Genomic DNA, 21,121 nt, shown 5'->3' on the forward strand with positions numbered 1-21,121 from the left:
TTTAATCCAAATGTCTTTAAAGCTGAAGTACAAGTAAGGAGTCTAAAATGTTACTTGAATCCAGTCAGTGTTGAGATTCTTAAGGGGTTCCAGTCACAGGTTGTGTTCCCCAAGCGGTAAGCTCTGTAATGGAGATTAATGTGCAAGAGGCTTATTAGGGAGTGTTCTTGGGACCATTACCTGTGGCAGAAAAGGGGAGGGACTAGAATGGGACAGAGGGAGTTGGGCTCCTATCCAGTCTAAAGAAGGCCTAGCTGAACCCCCGCCCCCCAAAGAGTTCATTCATTCTACAAATATCACTCAGTACCTACTCTTTGCTTGTCAGTATGTGAAGCCCTCTGGGTAAAAGACAGTAGGTCAGGCTTCACAGAACCAAACCAAAGAGTGCCATGATTAAGAACATTTGGAGAATCTAGTAAAGAACTCTTAGGACAGTCGTTTGACAGAAGATGAAGATTTTTCTATATGCAGTAATATGATGAGGGCAGTATTTATTGAAGACTTAAAACAGTCTGAGTGCAGGGGCGCCTGGGTGGCTCAATCGGTTGGGCGTCCGACTTCGGCTCAGGTCATGATCTCGCGGCCCGTGTGTTCGAGCCCCGCGTCAGGCTCTGTGCTGACAGCTCAGAGCCTGGAGCCTGTTTCAGATTCTGTGTCTCCCTCTTTCTCTGACCCTCCCCTGTTCATGCTCTCTCTCTGTCTCAAAAATAAATAAATGTAAAAAAAAAAAAAAAAATTTAAAAAAAAAAAACAGTCTGAGTGCATTATTGAGTTCTTCATAGCTGTTAGCTCATGTAACCCTCACAGCAGTTCTTTGCGTTAAGTGCTGTTTTCTTCAGGTTTGTAGCTGATGAAGCCAAGATGCCCTGCATGGATGACTTGACAAGCCCTCATAACGGCTTGGTGTCCATCTGGGAAACAATTCATGATGACCCAGTAAAATCGCCCTGTGCTATATAATGCCTGTGCATATTCTGAAATAACTTTAGGAAGAGTCACAGTTTCCAGTAATGCAACAAAAGAGAATTTATTATTTGATAAAGATGATTTTTTAATACAGATGTCTTCATGAGCTTTTTCTGATTATATGCTTTTATATAAACAAAATTGGATTTAAAATTGGAATGTGACTCATTCATTTAAATCATCATATTCTCTGTGATTGATGACTGCTCTCTACCTCTTTTTTTTTTAACCTTTTAGACTAAATCTGCACTTGTGTTCATTCTTTCTTGTATTAGTGAACTGCACATGAATGAGCACAGTATAGTAAGAGCAGAATTGTGTTATGAAAAAAGCTACAGAAGTAACCTCAATTTAATGCAACTTTCTTGTGGAAGTTACACCTATATTTTAGAAATGAGGGGAAAATAAATAAAATTCCTTGTTAAGTTTGGGATAATAAAAAATATGACAAGCATAATAAAAAGAATTATTTCTCGTTTCTGGTTTTTCCCATTACTGAGTTCATCAGCCTAATGCTCAGCTTTATTAACTTGCCTTATGGGTTTCTAACAATGGACTATATATGTATTTTGAGTTTTATAAACATGTCTGCCCCCGAGCAGCAAGCTAATAATGTGAGTGTATACTGTGCCAAGATTAATACTTTGTCATTTTCCTGGGTATATTTTATGTGCTTGCCTTGTAGGCCTGTAATTTATTTCCATAAGTGTTGTGTATCAGAATGACTGGTAAAAGGTAACCACGGTTATATGTTTTAAACATCATAATTTTTACAGCATAGTTAAAAATATGTATTTACATATGTACTCATTTATTGAAAAATTTTTAGTGTCTCCTCCTGTCTTTCTAAGTATCTTCCTGGAGTTGACATTCTAGTGAGGAAAGAGTTGATAAATAAATAATAGAACACAGTGTGTCAGAGGTATGGGGAGGGGGTGGTGGTGAAGTCGCAGAAAGAGAAGAGAGGGCTCTGGGATGAGTTCAGATGAATAGCAGCTAAAATTAGGGCAGTAAAGGAAAGCTCTATCATGAGACATTTGAGCCACCCTGAAGAGTGTGAGCAAGTGAGCTGTGCATTTGTCTTGGCCTGAAATGGTTGGGCATTTAAATCCTACCAGAAATGTGGGTGAATTAATTTTGTAAAGCTTCTGTGTCGTTACTTATGTACTAATATGTTTTCAGTGAATCACATGTCAAGGGTTTTGTAGAATGTGGTATATATGCTAAACCAATGTATGCTGTTTTCGTGTCTAATTGACATTTTTCTGACGTGTGAGACCCATTTCTGATTTGCTTAGGATAGGGAAGCTTAATGAAGGTGAAGAAGCATATATGTTTTTGCTATTAATATTTCCTTTAAAGCCTTGTAAAGAACTATCTAAACAGCACACTGAATACAGTTCATTTACATGTAAGAACCTTTTGATTTGGTCAAAATACATTTTGAGAAAAGTTATTCTGCTTCGTGAGAACATTTAAAATTCTAATCAGATGTTCAATTATCTCTTAGATGAGAAAGAAGAGGGTATCCTGGGAAGCATACTATTACCTAGTTTTCAGATAGCCATGCTTACCTCAGAGGATCACATTAACCGCAAATATGCTTTTAAGGTAAGGAAGTAGTCATACTTTTTTAATTCTGTATTTGAATCTTGCACTGATTTAAAAAAATGGATATCGACCCATAGATTATTACAAAAAGATATTTTAGTGATGGTCATTTTTATATTTAAAATATATTAGTTAATAGTCTTAGGTTCCCTTTTAATTAGGAAGCGTTTTCTCAGATATCCAAGGGCCAAGTGTCTTTATACTTAAGAACGCTTCTAGATAAAGCAAATATGTGAAAATACTAATAATTGGTAAATACAGCTGTAGGTGTCCTGGTGGTCACTGTACTATTCTTCAAAGGTTACTTACTGTATGTTTGAAATGTTTCATTATAAGTTAGGGGAAGAGTACTATGAAAGAGAACAACTATGTTTTTTAACATAAGATATGTACATTTATGACCTCAGAGAATATTTGCAAAAATGTTCTCGGGTCTAAGTACATCATGAGTATCAGGTACATTTGAGATAATATGGAAGTTGAGACATTAAAAACGGTTATTAAATCCAAGCAGACCTGAGCCCACCTCCTCTGACAATACCCATCTGCTTCTGATAACGCTGGTTTGTAAAATACCTCAACTAAAAGGCCACTTTAATGATAGTTTGGTTATTTTTTGTTTTCAAAAACCATACTGCATTTTTTGCCTCATGATTATGGCTGAAATAAATTTCAGAGGTCACCTGTTTTTTAAGTCAGTCTTAAATTAAGAACTCTAAAGGGTTTGATGTAAAAACTTTGTTTTAAGGAAAAGGAGAAAAATTAGGGTAACACGTTTAACAGTGGAAATGTTTACCCCATTATAAAGTTTATTCCATTTTTAATTCCCATCCACTCTTTTTTCAAGAGTACTCAGGACTGCAGCTGATTTACAACTTTTGCTAATTCATACATTGCATTATTAGCTCTAGGGAAAAAAAGAGCAAAGAAGTTAATAGTGGTTGGGCGTGGGTGGATGGCCTCAATGAGAAGGTAATACCTGAGCAAACACTGTGGATAAGAAGGGAATGGCATAGAATTTCAATAAATTTTATTAACAGTATGAACCATAAAACAGAATTAAATATTTTAAAATGCTATAACAAAGTTAATTCTAGTAACTTTAATAACTTCATAAAGTTACTTTTACATGTAAAACCGTTTGATACTTATATTTGATCGTGAATTTATTTTTTTTGTTTCTTTGCTCATCAATTTGGCAAAAGGTTATTGAATTTGTACTCTTTGTAGGACTTTTTGCTGGGTTCTTAGACTTAAAAATATATATGTTATCTGTTACAAGTACAAGGATAGTAATTTCTCTCTCAAACTCTCTTTTGCAATGTTGTTTCCTCTGAATTTATGAGCACCTTTGGACACTGAATCTACTGCTTGTCATAGTGGTGAGTAGAAACTTCATGGACGATTGTGGGACTTGAAGCTAGGTAGCAAACTTGATCATCACCTAGTAAATATTTCCATTTGACATCTGGCAAGCATGGGTGTGGTTTGTTAGCATAGGAGTCATGGCCGTACCTGGATCTTCTTAGCACTAGCCCAGTCTTCCTTCCACTGATCACAAATATGGACCGTGGTCTTTCATTCATTGCTCCAGAACTCCACTAAAGCAGTGCAATGACACTTTGTGGTAGCTTTAAACATTTAACAACATGTAGCATTTCAGCTGTTTCTTCTAAATTGTTTCTGTGGATAGTTTTATATCTCTGATCAGTCAAGTGAGATTTGTTGGTTACATAGTTTTTTGGATCACTGTGTTCATTTAATTCTATCTTGATTCTTCCTGGAAAAAAAAAAAAATTGAAGAAGCTAATTTGATCTTGTTTTGTTTTTTTTTTGTGTTTTCTTTTTTTTGATCTTGTTTAAATAAAGCAGATAGTCTAGGTTTTAGAGTAAAGTGTGTGGCTCCAGATTTATTCCTCTCATCTTTTAATGTTTAGCAGACTAACTACATACTTATTACTCTTTTCCTTTACTTCACTGTATGCCGAAAGAGTCTTTGTTTTTCTTTGTTCTTCAGTTATGTGATAGGAAACTGTCACAGGCATTTTTACATGGAAATTAAGAATGTTTCCTTCACAGAAGTCTCTTCCTCAGCCTCTTTTTCTACTTTGATACAGCTACTACTGCTGTCCTTCTTTGTCTTGTCAGCCCATGCATTAAGCTGAGCACTCAGTGTTCATATGTTGGATACCAGTTCCTGGTTGACATCTTTATTTCATTTCTCAGAAACAGGCAGATTGAACGACTGTAAAGATAAAAACCCACAGGGGTGCCTGGGTGGCCCAGTCGGTTAAGCATCCGACTCTTGATTACTGCTCAGGTCATGAGCTCATGGTTGGTGAGTTTGAGCCCCACATCAGTATCTGAGTGCTGACAGTGGAGCCTGGTCAGGATTCATATTCTCTTTCTCTCTCTGTCTCTCTCTCTCTCTCTTCCCCTCCCCCATTCACACACACTCTCACTCAAAATAAATAAATAAATAAACTTAAAAAAAAAAAAAAAAAGGCAGGGGCACCTGGGTAGCTCAGTTAGTTAAAGGTCTGACTCTTGATTTCGGCTCAGGTCATGATCTCATGGTTCATGAGATCAAGCCCTGCACTCGGCTGTATGCTGACAGTGCAAAGTCTACTTGGGATTCTCTCTCCCTCTGTCTGCTCCATCCCCCACCACACATGCACGCGTGCGCGCTCGCTCTCTCTCTCTCTCTCTCTCTCAAAATAAATAAATAAGCATTTTAAAAAAAGATAAAAACGCACTTTCCAGTTACATAGGCTTTCCTCAACCCAAACATTTACATTTTAACTCTGAAACTTGAGATGAAAAGCTAAAGGAAAATACCGTTTTGAATCGTTTGTAAATCTTGTATGTTTGTGTGTAGACGTCTACAAGGATTAAACAAAATGCCTTAACAGCAGCACCTTTTGAAGACTAAAGGAGTTGTTAACACAAAGGGGAAATGCGAGGACATGAACATTTCTATTAATTTTGTGGCTGGTTGTTCTGGAACATTATTTAATTGAAGTATAATCGACAATACTTTCAGGTGTACATCATAGTGATTTGATATTTTTTATATATTATGCAGTGATCCCCATAATAAGACTGGTTACCATCTGTCACCATACAAAGTTATTACAAGTGTCACTGACTGTGTTCCCTATGCTGTATGTTCCATCCCCACGACTTACTTATTTTGTACCTAGAATTTGATACCTCTTAATCCTCTTCAACTATTTCACCTACCCTCTAATCCCTCCTGCCTCTGGTAACCAAAAGTTTGTTCCCTGTTATCTTTGAGTCTTTCTGTTTTGTTATGTTTGTTCACTTGTTTTGTTTTTTAGGCTCCATCATATAGTCATACAATATTTGTCTTTCTCTTTCAGACTTAGAACCCTTGGTCTAATAGCCTCCAGGTCTCTCCATGTTGTCGCAAGATTTCATTTTCTTTTTTATGGCTGAGTCACATTCCAGTGTGTGTGTCTGTCAGTCTGTCTTTGTCTGTCTACTACATTTGCTTTATCTGTTCATCTATCACCAGACACTTAGGGTGCTTCCGTATCTGGCTATTATAAATAATACTGCAGTGGGAGTGCATGTATCACTTTGAATTAGTGTTTTCTTCTTTAAATAAGAAGTGGATTTGCTGCCTTGTTTGGTAGTTCAATTTTTATGGAACCTTCTTGAATAAGAGGTATGAATTGTAGTAAATGGGAATTGCTAGGGAATTGGGCATGGGACAAGGACAGCAAAGGGGCACGACAACGTGCTTCATTTCTTACCTCCTTTCCTTCCCATACACCCTTTCCCTTGTTTTAATTTTCAAAGGAAAATGGCAGTGTTGGGAGGAAATTTTAATAGTTACTTTTTTTTTTGAGATTGAATTATATTTTTCTTAAGTCACTCATTTCTGTAACTCTGTGTGTGAGACAAGTCTTGCTTGCTTTGAAAGTTGACAGTAATGGGGGCGCCTGGGTGGCGCAGTCGGTTAAGCGTCCGACTTCAGCCAGGTCACGATCTCGCGGTCCGTGAGTTCGAGCCCCGCGTCAGGCTCTGGGCTGATGGCTCGGAGCCTGGAGCCTGTTTCCAATTCTGTGTCTCCCTCTCTCTCTCTGCCCCTCCCCCGTTCATGCTCTGTCTCTCTCTGTCCCAAAAATAAATAAAAAAACATTGAAAAAAAAAATTAAAAAAAAAAAAAAAAAAAGAAAGTTGACAGTAATGATCTATGTAGGAACTACTTAACTTTCTTTCTTTTTCTTTTACAGATCCCATGTATCTATTTAAAATGATCCTATCATTTTCGATCAGGCAGCCCATCCAAACATGCGGACCTATTATTTCTGCACTGATACAGGAAAGGAAATGGAGTTGTGGATGAAAGCCATGTTAGATGCTGCCCTAGTACAGACAGAACCCGTGAAAAGGTAAAAGCTTGTAGGGAAAATAACTGTGATTTCCACTTACATTTTATTCCATGCCCTGCAAGTATATTGTTATCATAGTGCATATCATTTTATTACTCATGATACGAAATCATTTCTTCCTCAGAAAGCAAGGATTAATTCATGTTCTGTATTAAATTAATATACCTTTAGTTAATTTGAGATACCACCTGTGTTTTTATTCCCCATTTCCTCTTTATTCATTTTCACCTATCAGTGTACTGAGGTGAATCCAGAATCCTAACATTCAAACTGAATATTCTTTCTTCTTACAGAATTACCTTTAATTTCCGGTAAGTACGTTTTTAATTGTTATCTTAAAACTACACGAGACTGTTTCAAAGCCTAAATCTTAGAAAAGAATTTATATTCATGATGTTAATTTTATTGTGTTTTTATGCTATGTTGTATGTTTTTGAAGTTTAATAAATAGAAATAAAAAGTTTTGATGAGTTTCATTTCTTCAGCATTTCCTGGTTAATTCTGATGGTTTTATGATGAATGTCTCCAGAAAATAACTCAGCAAGCATTTAGATTATTTTTAAATATGTCTACTTTTTGATAAATGCTACCTTCTTTCTTTTGAAACTTCAATATTCAGATTCCTTGAGAGTACAAATATGTACTGTTAAAATTGACCTATGATTTTCTTCTTTTTGAACATCTGAATCATGTTAATAATCAACTATATGAAGAACTAGTGAGAGGAAATCTGTTTATAAAACTACTTAAATAGCAGCTGAATAATATGCTTTAAAAAAATTGTATTCCTGTAATTTGAAGAAAGATCTGTGACACAATTAGGTTTTTTTTCCAGTCAGTTACAGTTGAGCATATGTCTCATACAAGAAAGATGCTTCCTTGCAAGTTTATTCTCTTTTTCTCTCTTCTCAGGGAATTAGGGTACTGTTATAAACCTTTTCGTTTTGGTGGTGGGGGAGGGTTAGTGTACACATTAATAAAGTGTTTTGATTTGTTGGTTAAAGGACTGAAATTGATGTATATATTTGCGGTTTGTTTTTTTTTTTTTAATATCAAGTCCAAATCAACTTAACCAATCACTAGTAATTACAGCTAGGAAAAGTAAGAAGAGAAAAAGGAAGGCCCAGGATTAAATTCTAGGACACCTATTTAAAAAAAAAAAAAAAAAAAACTCAACCATCTGCATATTCTATGTGACAAGCTAATAAAAGGAAAATTGCTTTTGGAATCTCATGTGTAAAAATTACCTGATGGGGATTGCCTGGCCAGCTCAGTCGGTGAAGCATGGGACTCTTGATCCCAGGGCCATGAGTTCGAGCCCCATGTATGGTATAGCATTCACTTAAAAAAAAATTACCCAAATGGCCATAAAGATGAGGTGATAAGCACTAATAGGTAGAGGAAATGTGTAGGTGAAAAGAATTAATTAAAAGTATTAAGACAATTTTAACATCAGAGTAAAATTTTTAAGGAGTTATTTAGAATAAAGAAATCAGCATCATAGTTTACATATTTGATTTCCAGATAGTCTCATAATATATGTTGTCCTTATCTCAGAATTTCAACTTCCATTTTCTTTTCTTGTATTTTCCACTCTAAAAACTGATAATTACTCTTAATTTAGGGTGATAAAAATAATAGTCAATATTTTGGTTGGACTTCTAACAACCTATTAGTTGATTATGTGCCTGTAACAATGTTTAGCAGGTTGTATTGATATAATTTACTCAGTCAGAATTTTTTTTTTTTTTTAATGTTTGTTTATTTTTAAGAGAGAGCATAGCCAGGGGCGAGGGGGCAGAGAATCCCAAGTGGGCTCTGTGCTGACAGCAGAGAGCCTAAAGCAGGGCTCAAACCCACAGACCACAAGATCACAACCTGAGCTGAAGTCTGATGCCTAACCCCACATAGGAAGCCCTAGCCAGAAATTCTTGGAAACCACCTTTGTGCCCAGCCTGATGTCGGTCACCATTATCCTGTAGAAATTATGCTTTTTATTCTACTGCTAGCTGTTGGCATTTTTAGCCTGCCTTGTTTGCCTTACTTAATATTTCAAACTGAAGGAACCTAATTATTATAATATTTCATAAGTAGAGGGAGATTTTGTGTGTTTGGTTTTAAGGTAATGGGCTCTCTTTCATGTATGGCCAAAATACTTACAAATATTTATTGGAACCTATCATAAGAGATAAAACATCCAGCTTTTAACTAGGTAGTTAATTTCTTCTAAATTCATTTGTTCCATTCGAAAAGTCAGTATATATGTCTTTTTGTTACATGTCTTAAATGATAAGTCTTTGGAAAAATGAAGATAAAAAAGGCAATGCTGTTCTACTTTAAAATAATAGGTAACTAAGTCTAAAAACTTTTTTCAGATATTTGATATTCAATATTAAACCCACCCCCTCACTCCTAGAATTTAGTAAAGGTCAGTGTGCTTTTAGTGTAAATCTTCTCACACTTTTATCTTTTAAGATAAAGAAGCTCCATAGCGTATCTTAATAAACTTCCCCAGTGTCTAATATTGCTTCCAATCTAGAAGCTATGGGTTATATCCAACCTAAATATGTGGATAGCTTATAAATTGACTCTTAAGAAAAGTAGTCAGTCACATTTCTTTTCATTTTTTTTTTTTTTTTTTTACATTCACTAATCGTATTCTAAACTCTGTCTATAGCTAAGTATGTATGGGTTATGCATTTCCTACTCATCACCAAAACTGGCAGCAATATCACACTTGGGATCTGATAGGAACATTATTATATATGGAAATGTAGAAGGTTGGCCAGTTCCTGAAAGGCCTCCCAGCTTGGCATGATCTTGGCAGTTTCATGCAGGTTCAGACACTCAGCTTGGTCTTGTCAGAGTCTGGAGGTGATTGGTTTCAGAGAAGCTGACTCTCTTCAGAAAGTCCTAGATATAACAACTGGAATGGTGAGCAATAAAACTGTCTGGTGGCCCAGCAATGTACTGTTAATCAGCACATTCTTCCAGTGGGGAGATGGATATGGAATGCCAGATTCTAATCCAGAATTGCTTGATAAGACAGAATGATAATAGTAATAAAGTCTGTGGCAGCCACTGAAATATTAATCTGGTCCTCACACAATCCTGTAGTCCTGGTGCTACAGTTATCCCCACAGTAAATTTCTACACCTTGTCCAAAAACATAGCTAGTAAGAGATAGAGCTTATAGCAGTCTGGCTGTAAGAGTTCTTCACCAAAAGTAAGGTCCTCTTGAATACAAACATAGAGTTAGTAAGTCATATGGTTCAGATCTTGGACAGCATCAGACTGTAATTTCTTGGTGCAGCCATTTCCGCAAACCAGATTCATGTTTGTCTCAAGATGAGTTAACCCTCCTGGCTGGAAGCCACGTTGTGTATTTCAAATGACTAGCTGCTGTGGTCCTTTACGTGTGGATTTTGAGGTTTTACTGTCAAAGGGCAATCTTAATTTGCTTTATTTCCAGATTTCTTATGGGGACACTCATCACTTCTTATCCTCCAGTGCTTTATACACCATACATTTTATGTTTTCTTCCCCTCCCACATTTGTATTTATGCATTTTGGTGTTGTGCTTGAATTTTCATATCATAACATTGGGGGTTTGTACAGACTTGTTTTCTGTGACCCTTTCAGGTTTTTCCATAAAGTCAAAGGTAATTTTACATTTTTCCTAGATTGAATCCAAGAAATAACATGTGCATTATTTCATCTGATTTACTACGATTTTCTTCTCTGATTTCAGAGTGGACAAGATTACATCTGAAAATGCCCCAACTAAAGAAATCAATAACTTTCCCAACCATAGAGTGCTAATTAAACCAGAGGTCCAAAATAACCAGAAAAACAAAGAAATAAGCAAAAATGAAGAAAAAAAGGCATTGGAAGCTGAAAAATATGGATTTCAGAAGGATGGTCAAGATAGACCTTTAACAAAAATTAACAGTGTGAAGTTGAATTCTCTGCCATCTGAATATGAGAGTGGGTCAACATGTCCAGCTCAGACTGGACACTATAGACCAGTCAACGTGAACAGTTCAGAGAACAAAACTGTCAATGTCAGCCTGGCAGATCTTAGAGGTGGAAACCACCCAAATACTGGGCCCTTACACACAGAGGCTGATCGAGTCATACAGAGGACAAACTCAATGCAACAGTTGGAACAGTGGATTAAAATCCAGAAGGGGAGGGGTCATGAAGAAGAAACCAGGGGGTAAGTATCTTGTCATAACATGTCCTGAACCCACGTTTCTTTCATACTGTGTTGGTGAAGATTGGTTTCTGAGACACCTGTTGAAAAGTATTAGTTTAAATTGTGTTTTAGACACTATAGCTTCATTTCTATCTTTTCTTCATGGTAATCAGACGTAACTGTTTTTCCTCTGTTTCTCATTATGCTGTCCAGATTTCTCACAGAGGTCCTTCCCTGGTAGAGGAGAAAGTTAGATAAACAAGTGCAATACACTGTTACAAAATGAAGGCAAAAACAGGGTGCTTACAAAAACAGGTTTCAGGGACACCCAACCCAACCTAGGGGTCCAGGAAAACTGTTCTGCAGGAAATGAAATACGAGCTGAGTTGTAAAGGGTGGCAGGCTGATAATTGGCTTAGATATGCAAAACTGCAGAGTTGACAGAGCTGGAATCCAGGCTTAGGTACAACCTCTGTGATGATGCATGAGAACCAAGGCTGGGGAGATAAGCCAGAAGAGATGTTTTCAGATTTGGTGTTTCAGAAAGATCACTCCCACCGAAGAATCTGGAGAATGAATTAGATAAAGTTCAAACACTATTGGAGTAAGTGAAATGAGGAGAGAGAGGGGATGTATTTAAGGTGGGATTGACAAGACTAGTTGAGTGCTTGGATGGGCTTGATTGCAAACTAGTCTCAGTCTGATAGGGGAAAATCAAGCATGACACCTGCTTTTAGGACTCTGGTCATCAGGGATTGTCTGGTGCCTTTTACTGCATGGAAAAGATTTGGGAAGAGAGAAAGTAATGAATAATTGGACACGTTCAATTTGAGGCGGCCTGTATGTAGTCTGTAGCTCCAAAGAGAAATCTGGACTTGAGTAAGTTTTGGGGCATCATCATCGTATCAAAAGCGCTTAAAGGTAAGGATGAAAATAGATAAATTCATTCAGCTGGAAGCTAGATAAAATAAAGATTCTACAGGAAAACCTGAAAGAAAATTTACATTTAAGGAAAAAAGAATTGAGGGACCCGCAAAGGAGATGAAAAATAAAGGCCAGAGGAGATGGAAGAAAAGCGGGCCCCTACAATGGGAAACAGTGTTCTGTCATTAGGCCAGAATTTGGTGATGCAAAACCTAAAAAAGACTTTAATGTGCTTGTGGGCAGAAAAATTACCTGAAGAGTTATTGCGACTCTTACCTCTCAGTAGTAGAAAACCAAAAAACAATGACATTAATGATGTTTTGGTTAAGTGAAGATTAACTTAACAGTTCTTCCAGTTTGCTCAGTTGTCATGGCTGATGTCTGCAGCTGTCAGCCAAAGTCTCTCTCCTTTCAGGAGCCGCTCAAAGGCCTGGGTACACTTGGCCTCATCTTTTGTTATCTCAACCAGCACTGCAAAACACTCTTGCAGCGTGTTGTTCACTTCCATTTTCTTTTTCTCCACCCTCAGTGCTCACTTTTCTGATTTTCCCAAGGAAGGGTTGTGAGAAATATTTGCTATTTCAAAAATAAAGTTTGATTAGACAGAAGGAAAACCAGAGTTAATTCCGGGGGGGATAAATGAACGGATGTTTGGTAGTACTTAAGGTAACCATTTTCAAGGAAACAATAATAAAAATGCCAGCCAGAAAATTTTCTGAATCTCTACCCAGAAAATTAAACCTCACTTCTTAATGAAATCACTTCTCCTCAATGATTCTATACTTTCTTACAGTTGAAACTGTATAATTAAAGTGGCTTGACAAACATCTGGAAGTTAGGGTTTTCTTAATTGTTGAGCATAAATAATATTTTCCAAGAACTTTTAGGTCTCTTGATAGGTATAATTAACACACATAAAGTCTTTCTGTGTGACTTTTTTCTTTTGAAAGCAGACTTACAGCTTCTCAAGGTATTTTGAGCTAAGATTTTCTCTGCCTTGCCTCTCCAACTTTGGAGTCACTGGCTAGAGTCTACTTTGGGTCATTGAGATATATCACCTACATTATTATATGAACTTCATATTTTAAAAAATAGGATGTTTTATAATACAATAATTTTTATTGGTGGAAAGAAGCATAAGGGTTATTCATAGTATAATTCATTTTGTAAAACTTTGTGGAAGCCTTGCTATTATTATTAAAGTTCTGATAGAAAGAAAAGGGGTTTAATATTTAGTCAAATAGTAGATCCCTGCATCTGTGAACAGAGCTTTAAAGTTTCTTTGTGAGTGGCAGGCACTGTTAAGATGCATGGTGCCTTAATCCATTGTTCTGCATGGCAGAATCACAGGGACAGGGTTTTCATGGTGTTTGACAGGCAGCTGCTAGTGAATGGAGCACCAAACCTGATGAAGGAGCTTACAGTGTTCATTTCTTAAGCTTTCACTTAAAAGTAAATCACACTTTGCTTAATTTGAATTTCTTTGGGGAAAACCACTGAAGGAAACTCGTTTTTGAAAAACAGGTCTCAAAATGCTAGAAAGTATATGTGGTAAAAATAAATTTACTTGAAAATAACCTAACTTTGTACTAAAATTCTTCAAAAGTGGTTCCAAAGATGGCAGAAGAGCCTTTTAAACTTTGTAGTCATTAATTAGCCAAGCTCAGTAGGGAAATAGCATACTGTTAATGATCATAGGATAGGTTAATGGCTCCAGTTGAATATACATGTCTACAGGAGCGTCCAGCTCACATATTGTGAATGCTTCAGAGCACTGATGGAGGGTTTTGGTGTAATAGACTTTCTGAGCTGGAACTCAAACATTAGTTTATGGGCAGTTTTTATTGTGTTTTAAATTAAAAATATATGTCCATTCGTTATATGGTTAGAAATAGTTTTTTCCCACATTTCCAAACTAGATACAAAGTTAACATTTATATTTTCGGTATGTGCTTCTGTGGTATAGTTCACTGCTTAGTACAGAGCTTTTTGCATATTAAAGTCTCTATAATAGTTCTTGAATTTGCAAATGACCAAATCAAGGTATATTGGGGTAAATTGCTTTAGTACTAGGACAGAAGTTCTAGGACAGTGTCTATTTCTGTGATTGACTTGCTTCCTAGCAGATAGCTGCGGGGTTGCCAACTCTGAACTTCTTCCAGTTTCTAGCTTTGTTGTTAACAGAGAAGGTAGGGATAGGAAGGGAGACCAAGCAGGGGGGAAAACAAATAGGAAATATTTGTGGCAAGAAAGCAGCAAAGAATAGAAGAACCTTTATACTGGTTGTGTCAGAGCACTGGGTACCTTTTTTCTTCACTCCAGCCCCAAAGACCTCCAGTGGTTAGCCTCACTGCAGCAGTTCCTGTTGGGGTGTGAGGGGCATGTGCAATTTTAAGCAAGCCTGTTGTAAGTAAAGACATTGAAAAGCTGAAGAACAACCAGCGTGATGAAGGAAATTTAGTTTAGGGGGGATGGTTAAAGGAATTGGAAATATTTCGAATACATAAGACATGGAGTTTAGAACTGTAAGATGGCTTTATGATCACATCATCTCATAGATGAGAAAACCAAATCTCCCAAAGTTTCAGTTTGCTAGATTTGAGTATCATATGAAGGACTCTAGTAGCATTTTAAGATTATGTCCTTCCAGGTGTATTTTTATTTTTAATTAAAGAGTAAAGTTTTTAAAATAATTTTCGTGGTTTGGGGAAAATTTTTTACATAGAAGGATTGTTTTGCTTCTTCATTAAATCCAAAAGTCTAGGAATCATTGGCATAATGAAAAGAGTGCTGCTTAAGGAAGCAAGAGCTCACATGCCACTCCTAGTGGGCTCACTAACTCTTCCTTTAACCCACATATTAAAAGGAGCATGAGGGACGCCTGGCTGGCTCAGTTGGAAGAGCCTGTGATTCTTGATCTCAGGGTCATGAGTACAAGCCTCACATTGGGTATAGAGATCACTTTAAAAAGGAGAAAACATTAAAAGAAGTATGCGCTCTTGGTCTTTTCCACACACCACCCCCACCAAAACAAAACAAAAACACCATGCTAACATTCTCTGAGTCCCAGCAGATGTAATTCATCCAAGGTCTCCTTATACATTACATAAGTAGGAGAGCAAGAATCTTGGCCCTCCTGACTCTTGATCAGCTGCTTTTTCCCACTTTATTATTTTGTCATAGTTTTCACAGCATTATCCCCTCTGTGGGTGCTTTAAGCCACAAAAAAGTGTATTTAACTTGAGACTTCCTCTGGTGTTTTTGTAAAGGTAACATAATTTTACTGCCCTCGTAGGCACAAATTATGCAGGGATTTTTATTATCACCATTCCTCTTAGCTCAAACGCACCCAATTCATTACACCTAATCATCACAATGAAATCTTTTTTTACTACGGTACATTAGTGTTTACACATTGTCACTGACAACAGTCTTTGGGTCAAACAGCTCTGACATCCAGCTTATCAGCCAAGGATTCCCAGATGGTGAAAGAGTGTGGTCAGGTAATTTACGCATTAAGTCTTCTACCCTTTCTGGCCTATGTAATCACCACCTTTTTTGACATTTTAACACCCAGTAGGAGGCAGCAAAATAGTATGCAATCATGCGTGCACAATTGCAGACTACACTCTATGTTGAAAATACAGTGCACAGAAGAAATGTGTTAATGTTGAAAGAAGAGGTTGGAAAACCTGGGTGTATGGGGGCCCAACTCCCCCACATTTAGTTGATTGAATTACATTTTATATTAGAATATAGATTTATGCCAAGTGTAGATGCTAGCAAGATGAATACTTATGATTAATATTGATCTTTTAAATCTTGATTTTATTGTGGTTATTGTTATTAAAAAGATTGTGTTTGCATGTAGAATTTGAATTGTAATTGCACCTTATTCTTACCTCTGAAGATAATGGGGGAACACAAATCCTAACTTTTTAAGAAACTTTTTTATATAATGTATCTGACCTAGCATGAGGTTAGCAAAGGATAGTTAAAACAGTGTTTTTATCACAGAGTCTTTTTTAAAAATTGTAAACTAAAATTCTACTTTATTCTCTCATTTCAGGAAACATTAGGAAATCTGTGCTTAGTAATATGCCTTATGTATCCATGTCCAAAAATATAGCATTTTAACAGAACTTTATTTTAGATGCTTAATATACATGAGAATTTTTAGATTGCTTTAAAAAGCCTGCCACAAATATTTATTCCAAGGTGGAATATTCATTTCCATGCTAGAAACATGTAAAACTCCTGAGATTTGCAGTTGTATATCTGGATATTACCATGTTTAAGTGTTTTGTCTTTAAATAGTTAAATTACGGGGCGCCTGGGTGGCTCAGTCGGTTAAGCGTCTGACTTCGGCTCAGGTCACGATCTCGCGGTCCGTGAGTTTGAGCGCCACGTCGTGCTCTGGGCTGATGGCTCGGAGCCTGGAGCCTGCTTCCGATTCTGTGTCTCCCTCTCTCTGCCCCTCCCCCGTTCATGCTCTGTCTCTCTCTGTCTCAAAAATAAATAAACGCTAAAAAAAAAAAAATAAATAAATTAAAAAAATAAATAAATAGTTAAATTTCGAGCTTTAGCTTCCAGTCACTTTTATTTTTCAAATTAAGAAAAGATATCAAGGAGAGTTTTCTCTTCACACCACAAATGTACTGATACGCTTCTTCCCAGAAATAGTCCTGCTTTCTGAAAGAAACATTGTAATAGAGGAGTCACATATACCTGCAGGGATTCATTTCCTGTCTTCTTGCTCTATAAGACAACTCAAACCCTTCAGTATTCCATTCTTACTTACCTTTTGAAAAGAGCCTAGGAGTTTGTTTATATAAAAACAAGATACAGAGACAAACTTAAGATTAGATCTTGGATATTCTTACAAATAAGTATTTTTCCTTTTTTTAACCAAACTGCACGTTGTGTGGAATTAACAGTCTTTTATGTAAATAACAAAGATACTTTTTACTTAATGTAGTAAAGTCATCAAATTGAATTTCATAAAAAGGTCGAAATGTGTTCGTTAATATTTTATACCCTGTGTAATATTTTGATCAACTTTTTAAAAGTAAGTCCCAAGATATACTTTACTTACCGGCAGGAAAAAAAAATTTACTCTAATTTAGAATCTGGAAAACAACTCTCTTCTTCATTTTTATATTTCAATTTTTTTTTTTTTTTTAATTTTAGAGTCATTTCATACCAAACGTTACCAAGAAATATGCCAAGCCACAGAGCCCAGGTTATGGCCCGCTATCCAGAAGGTTACAGAACACTCCCCAGAAACAGCAAGACCCAGCCTGAAAGCATCTGCAGTGTAACCCCTTCCACTCGTGACAAAACAGTAGGGCCTGGAGCAGAAGAGAAACGGAGATCAATGAGAGATGACACGATGTGGCAGCTTTACGAATGGCAGCAGCGTCAGTTTTATAATAAGCAGAGCACCCTCCCTCGTCACGGTACTTTGACCAGTCCTAAAACCATGGTTAATATTTCTGATCAGACAATGCACTCTATTCCCACATCACCTTCCCATGGGTCAATAGCTGCTTATCAGGGATACTCCCCTCAACGAACATACAGACCGGAAGTGTCTTCGCCAATTCAGAGAGGAGATGTGACGATAGACCGCAGGCACAGGGCCCATCACCCTAAGGTAACATATCTGCTAATCTTGTGTTAACTACTACTTTACGGATGTTGTGTTTTATTTCTGTCCACCTATTCTTTTTTCTTAACGGGAGAGACAAAAAACTAGCTAGGCAAGGCAGCTCCTTTGTTTTAAAAATTAAGGAAGAGTATGGGACGCCTGGGTGGCTTAGTTGTTTAAGCGTCCGATTCTTGGTTTCAGTTCAGGTCATGATCTCACAGTTTGTGAGTTTGAGCCCCGCCATGGGTCTCTGTGCTGACAGTGCAGAGCCTGCTTGGGATTCTGTCTCTCTGCCCCTCCCCCTGGCATGCATTCATATTCTCTCTCTCTCTCTCTATCTCTCTCTCTCAAACAAAATAAATAAATAAACTTTTTAAAAAATCATAAATGTCTTTTTTAAAAAATTAAAATTAAAAAAGAATAATCTCTAGTGTCAGAATCTCACATGTAAAAACCTAAGCTTGCAACACATCATCTTTTGAGAGCACAAAAATGTTTATTTTGAGCAGATGTGTTATGCATTCTTCTATGCTCCATAGCCTATGTCATCAGCTTTCCATGTAGGTTAAGACCACTTGCATTTTTATTGGCTCTTCACACACTGGAAAATTCTATTCCTGTCCTCTTCCAGCAGCATACCTGTATTCTTGCATCAGGTTCATCCTGCACTTTGCTAAGATAAAAGTGCTGAGCTCAGGGCGCCTGTGTAGCTCAGTTGGTTAGGCATTCGACTCTTGGTATAGGCTTAGGTCAGGATCTTGTGGTTCATGAGACCATGAGATTGAGCCCCACTGTTAGCGCAGAGCATGCTTGGGATTCTCTCTCCCTCTCTCTGCCCCTCCCCCCATCCACTCTCTCACTCTTACTCTTGGTTTCTCTTAAAATAAATAAACTTTTTTTAAAGAAAAGTGCTAATCTCTTCTAACCAGCTGCATATATGGCTTATTGAAATCATCTCCTTATGTACCCAATTTAATATTAGGATAACAATGCAGGGTGGCATATATACTTTTTAAAAATTAAGATACACATAGAGATCATGTTTTAATTTGTACATGAAGTTGGTTTAAGCATTGCTTAGTAGATTATTTGGAGTTAATTCAAATAATTAGCTTTTGTGTTGGTTAGCTTTTTATAATACTAAAGCACATGTTTTGATCATTCAGCCTGTATGCAGCCAGTTGTTTAATGTCTATCCTAAAATGAAAAGGAATTTTTCTGTCATTTTCTTTTTAATTCTAAAGAATTTCTTACTTTACACCATTTTAAAATGTACCTTTTCTTATCCCTCTGACAGACTGAATCCTTCAGTTATAACATTGCATAAAGTATATGTTTGATATAAATAAGGTGTATGTTTTCCATAAATAAGCATTAGTTAGAAATGAATGAGTCAGTCAGGAATTTTTCTTCTTGGAGGAAGCTTTAGTTTGCCTCACCAAAAAAGGCTCAGGTTGAACTCCATCATAACAGAGTTCAGTGTTTTGTCACTTTGTACATCCAACAACTAAATCATCTTTGATTTAAAAAAAAAAAAAATGGTAACAATATTTAAGAGAAATCTGATTCAGTAGTGTGTGGTTGAAACATGTTCTCCTGGGAATTAGCATTTTTTATTATTTTTGACCTAAATGTATCATCTGTTTCAAAAACAAATATAAAATGAATGTATGCTCTCTGTCTAGTTCCTAATCAACTACTGGTCTACTCCTCTTCCCAAAAAACTTCTTAAACATTGCCAAAATTTTCTTTCAAACTCTCCTGTCATTTTCCTTGATGTGATCATTGGTTCCCAAAATATGTCCATGGACCCCTGTGGGGTTCCCATGACCCTTGCAAGGAGACTAGTCTGTAAGCTCAAAACTATTTTTATAATGGCAATAATAAGACATCATTCATTGCGTTACCATTTTCTGAGTGCAAAAGATGGGTACTGGCACATTAGCGTAAATCAGGGGGGCAGCTCCCAACTGTGAATTTTTAAATTCACTTAAAAATCCCTTTGATGAAGCAGTGAAAGATAATTTTATTCAATCTTGACCTTTCATTATACATCATTTTCATAGTGTGTGTGATGAAATGGGAAACGGTGCATAAAGCAATTTCTCTTGCGTACCAAACTACTAACATCAAGGTTGACTCAGAAAAAGATACGTGTGATTGAGTTGCAAGCTGAACTAGCTCCTTTTTTCCTGAAACACCATTTTTACTTGAAAAGATGAATGACAGACACACTACGGTTGTTCACACTCGGTATTTGACAGACACTTCTCAGAGTGAAATGCTATCCTGTCACTTCCAGGAAAACAACCAACAGTATTTGTCACTGATGACAAATTTGAGCTTTCAAGCAAAAATTAGAATTTTGGAAATGTTGTATCTGCCACTGTGAGCTTGACAGCTTTCTGGTGCTTAAAGATCAGCAGTATTAACAAATGTGTGTTACTGGTATTGTATACTGATACGTGTCAACATCTGCAGAATTCACCGAACCAGCACTTTCCACATGACCAGAGTTTGCTATTACAAAATCACAGATGGGTAAAAAATTCATTTAAAGCGTAACCACCAGGCATACCTCATTCTTGTGTGCTTCGCTTTATTGCACTTTGTAGGTGCTGCATTTTCTACAGATTTAAAGTTTGCTCCCATTCTGTGTCACGCATGTCTGTCAGCACCATTTTTCCCACAGCATTTGCTCACTTCTGTCTCTGTCATGTTTTGGTAATTCTCACATTATTTCAAACCATTCTTTTACTGTTATATTTGTTATGGGGATCTGTCATCAGTGATTACAATTCACTGAAAGCTCAGATGATGGTTAGCATTTCTTGCAGTAAAGTATCTTTTAATTAAGGTGTGTGTGTATATATATATATATATATATATATATATATATATTTTTTTTTTTTTTTTTAGACATAATGCCTTTGCACATTTAATAGCATAGTGCAAACATAACTTGTACATGCAATGGGAGCCCGAAAAACTCATTTGACTCACTTTATTGCATAATTCACTTAATTGTAGTAGTCATGAACTGAACTCACAGTATCTCCTAGGTATGCCTGTAAAGTAATAGCTGTTAATGTGAAAAGGTCATTGATACAGTTTCAGATAACATTTGCAACTAACTTTTAATATCTACTTTCATTAGCACTAATAACAAATTTTAAATGATATTTTATAATGTAAATTTAATATTTCTCATCATTGACATTGACCACAGAATTTATATTGTACCTTTTTTTTCCTAGCATGTCTATGTGCCTGACAGAAGGTCAATGCCAGCTGGCCTGACTTTACAGTCTGTTAGTCCCCAGAGCCTCCAAGGCAAAACGGTGAGTTCAG

The 21,121-nt window shown here is 36.6% G+C and overlaps 1 protein-coding gene across 7 annotated transcripts in view; it reads left to right on the forward strand.

The window, feature by feature from the left end:
- PLEKHA5 (pleckstrin homology domain containing A5) overlaps positions 1-21,121 on the forward strand; it is a 240,809-nt gene that overhangs the window by 152,858 nt on the left and 66,830 nt on the right. For all 7 annotated transcript variants that reach the window (XR_006204714.1, XM_042945933.1, XM_042945928.1 and 4 more), the window contains 5 exons: positions 2,477-2,577; positions 6,883-6,998; positions 10,750-11,217; positions 17,311-17,776; positions 21,028-21,111. Coding sequence is in view for 6 of the 7 variants with exons in the window: in XM_042945933.1 (XP_042801867.1) it covers positions 2,477-2,577; positions 6,883-6,998; positions 10,750-11,217; positions 17,311-17,776; positions 21,028-21,111 (1,235 nt within the window). In the remaining variant the exon portion in view is untranslated. The remainder of the gene's footprint in view (positions 1-2,476; positions 2,578-6,882; positions 6,999-10,749; positions 11,218-17,310; positions 17,777-21,027; positions 21,112-21,121) is intronic.

Source organism: Panthera leo, chromosome B4 (genome assembly GCF_018350215.1).
Source record: "Panthera leo isolate Ple1 chromosome B4, P.leo_Ple1_pat1.1, whole genome shotgun sequence".
NCBI lineage: Eukaryota > Metazoa > Chordata > Mammalia > Carnivora > Felidae > Panthera > Panthera leo.